This window comes from Olea europaea, unplaced genomic scaffold, assembly GCF_002742605.1.
Source record: "Olea europaea var. sylvestris unplaced genomic scaffold, O_europaea_v1 scaffold2706, whole genome shotgun sequence".
NCBI lineage: Eukaryota > Viridiplantae > Streptophyta > Magnoliopsida > Lamiales > Oleaceae > Olea > Olea europaea.
In genome coordinates, this window is record NW_019245463.1 from 1306 (window position 1) to 4411 (window position 3106).

At 37.6% G+C, this 3106-nt stretch overlaps 1 protein-coding gene across 1 annotated transcript; it reads left to right on the forward strand.

The window, feature by feature from the left end:
- Positions 1 to 69: 69 nt before the first annotated feature.
- LOC111383516 (probable LRR receptor-like serine/threonine-protein kinase At3g47570) lies at positions 70 to 2612 on the forward strand. The gene is made up of 4 exons (XM_023007630.1): positions 70 to 939; positions 1085 to 1940; positions 2064 to 2281; positions 2366 to 2612. The coding sequence occupies exons 1-4, from the start codon at positions 70 to 72 to the stop codon at positions 2492 to 2494; spliced, it is 2073 nt and encodes a 690-aa protein (XP_022863398.1). The 3' UTR covers positions 2495 to 2612.
- Positions 2613 to 3106: the final 494 nt, after the last annotated feature.

Consider the following 3106-nt stretch of genomic DNA (forward strand, 5'->3'; position numbering starts at 1 on the left):
TTTGTCTATGACAATGGTTTATTCGGCTCCATCCCTTTTCCCATGTTCAACATATCAACAGTGAAGGTGATGGAGGTTTCATACAATCAGTTTTCAGGCCATCTTCCTTCAACCATGGGACTTTCACTTCTCAATCTTGAAGAGCTCTATCTGGGTGGCAACAGAATCACTGAAGTATTTCCAAGCTCAATCATCAATGCTTCAAAGCTGACCATGTTAGACATGGGACTGAACTCGTTGACTGGAACTATACCAGACTTTGGTAATTTAAGACTTCTACGACGCCTTCTGCTTGGAGGAAATAATTTGACAGGAGAATCTTGGAGATTTTTCTCTTCGTTAACAAATTGTCAATATTTGAAGTATATGGAAGTATCTTTAAATCAGCTGAGTGGTATCCTCCCAGCTTCTATTGGGAATTTGTCTACTTCTCTTCAGGTACTTAAAGCATTTGGATGCAGTATTGAGGGCGCTATTCCTCCTGAGATTGGAAACTTATGCAGCTTGGTAAATTTAAACTTTGCTAGCAATCAGTTGATGGGATTCATCCCTGGAACAATTGGAAAATTAACAAATCTTCAAGGTATATATTTTGTCCAGAATAAACATGACGGATATATCCCCGTCGATTTTTGCCAGTTAACCAATTTGGTGGACTTGGTTCTAAGTGACAATATGCTCTATGGGTCAATTCCCACATGTTTGGGTGAGCTTAAATCGTTGAGAACACTCAACCTAGACTCCAACAAATTGGAGTCTACTCTACCTTTAAGCTTCTGGAACCTAAATGATCTTCTGATACTAAACTTGTCCTCGAACAGATTAAGAGGATCCCTACCTTGGGGGATCCAAAATTTGAGGGCCATCAACAGAATAGATTTATCTTGGAATCAGTTCTCGGGAGATATTCCAAGCTCTATTGGCGGTATGCAATCATTGGTTTGGCTAATTTTTGCTCATAATAAATTTCAAGGATCTATTCCTGAGTCTCTGGGAAACATAAGCAGCTTGGAATTCTTAGATCTATCTTATAATAACTTTTCTGGAAACATTCCAAAGTCATTAGAGGCACTCAGTTATCTAGAATATTTCATCCCACAACAGATTGGAGGGAGAGATTCCCAGTGGGGGACGTTTTGCAAACTTCAGTAATCAATCGTTTATGCAGAACTATGCTCTTTGCAGTGAAAGTCGACAACAATTTTCACCGTGTGGAAGGACTCATAAAAGATCACGGTCGAAGAAAGTAGTTACGCTAATGAAATATATTCTTCCCCCTGCCTTATCATTAATCCTTGCCATGAGCCTGACACTGTTTATAGTAAGAAGACGTAAGCAGGACAGGCCAGTACCCCAAAGTGAAATTCCATTCCGTCTTGAATGGAGAAGGATTTCTTATCGAGAACTTCAAGAAGCAACAAATGCATTTAGTGAAAGCAACATACTTGGAAGTGGAAGTTTTGGTTCAGTATATGGAGGGACACTTTCTGATGGGCTAAATGTTGCAGTGAAAGTTTTTAATTTGCAGTCACCAGAGGCAAGAGCAACCAAGAGCTTCGCTACAGAAAGTAAAGTACTGAGTACCATTCGTCATAGGAATTTAGTCAAAATCATCGGCTGTTGCAGCAATACAGAGTTCAAAGCACTGGTACTGGAGTACATGCCTAATGGGAGCCTCGAGAAATGGTTATATTCCCACAACTATTTCTTGGACATGCTAAAAAGATTAAATATAGCAATTGATGTTGCATTAGCTCTAGAATATCTCCATCATGGTGATACATACCCCATTGTACATTCTGATTTGAAGCCTAGCAATGTCCTGCTTGACGAAGATATGGTTGCCCACATTGGTTATTTTGGTATTGCCAAACTCTTCAGCAAAGGAGAGTCAATGGCTTTTACGAATACCTTAGCAACAATTGGATATATGGCACCAGGTGATGTTCCCTGTTTAGAATTTTGCATCTATTTCTTTTTCTTCAAATAAATTTGTGAAAATTGAACTCAGTTTTAGCCTTTTAGATTATCAACTAAGCTTAGAATGCTTAATGCCAATGTAGAATATGGAACTGAAGGAATAGTATCCACTAGTGGTGATGTCTACAGTTACAGAGTGATGCTGCTGGAGATGTATACAAGGAAGAAGCCAACATATGAGATGTTTGACGAACAAATGAGCTTGAAAAGTTGGGTTAGTCAATCATTAAACGAGAATAGAATAACTGAAGTTGTGGACACAAATTTGCTTGGTAGAGAAGACGAGAATCTCTCCAGAAAGGAGCAATGTGTCTATTCGACTTTGGCTTTGGCGATAGAATGTTTGATTGATTCTACNAGAGAAGACGAGAATCTCTCCAGAAAGGAGCAATGTGTCTATTCGACTTTGGCTTTGGCGATAGAATGTTTGATTGATTCTACAACAGAAAGAATCAACATGAGGGAAGTTGTGGCTAGACTTCAAAAGATCAAAGCTGTGTTTCTAGCAAGATAGGCAAGTTCTCTATAACAAATGATTTAAGGTTGTTCCAACCAATTGCTGTGGTCCATCGATAAATTAGCAATATAAAACATTAAAGTTTCACATGCAGTATTAGAATAAATTTAGTATACAGAGTTTAGTTCTATTTTATTTTATTTTTCAGATTTATTGTTGTCCATGTTACTTAATTCACTTACCAAGCATGATAATAGTAATGAGATAGCTACGGCGATCATACATAAGTGACACCGTTGTTCGCCTAATCTTTTTTATCCTATCTACTGGATAAAACCCACAAAGTCTAAGTTGCCAAAGTAATTGTTTTTCAAAAACGTAGAGTAATACTTTCACTCCATTAATTACATTTTCTGAAAGGAACCAACCGCCAAAGAATGAATCTCTTCCTCTCAAGTTCCCATTTGAGAGCACGTTTCATCGTTTATAATTTTTTTAGCAAATCAATATCACAGCCTCAAACGTTGTTCATAAGTTATGTTTGTAAAGAGTAAGTAAATTTGACTTGCTTTCACACACAAAAAAATATGATAATTCTATTATAAAGATACAATTGGGCCTGAATCTGTTTGTCATCAAGTGACGTGGGATCATGAACTGAAACAAAAC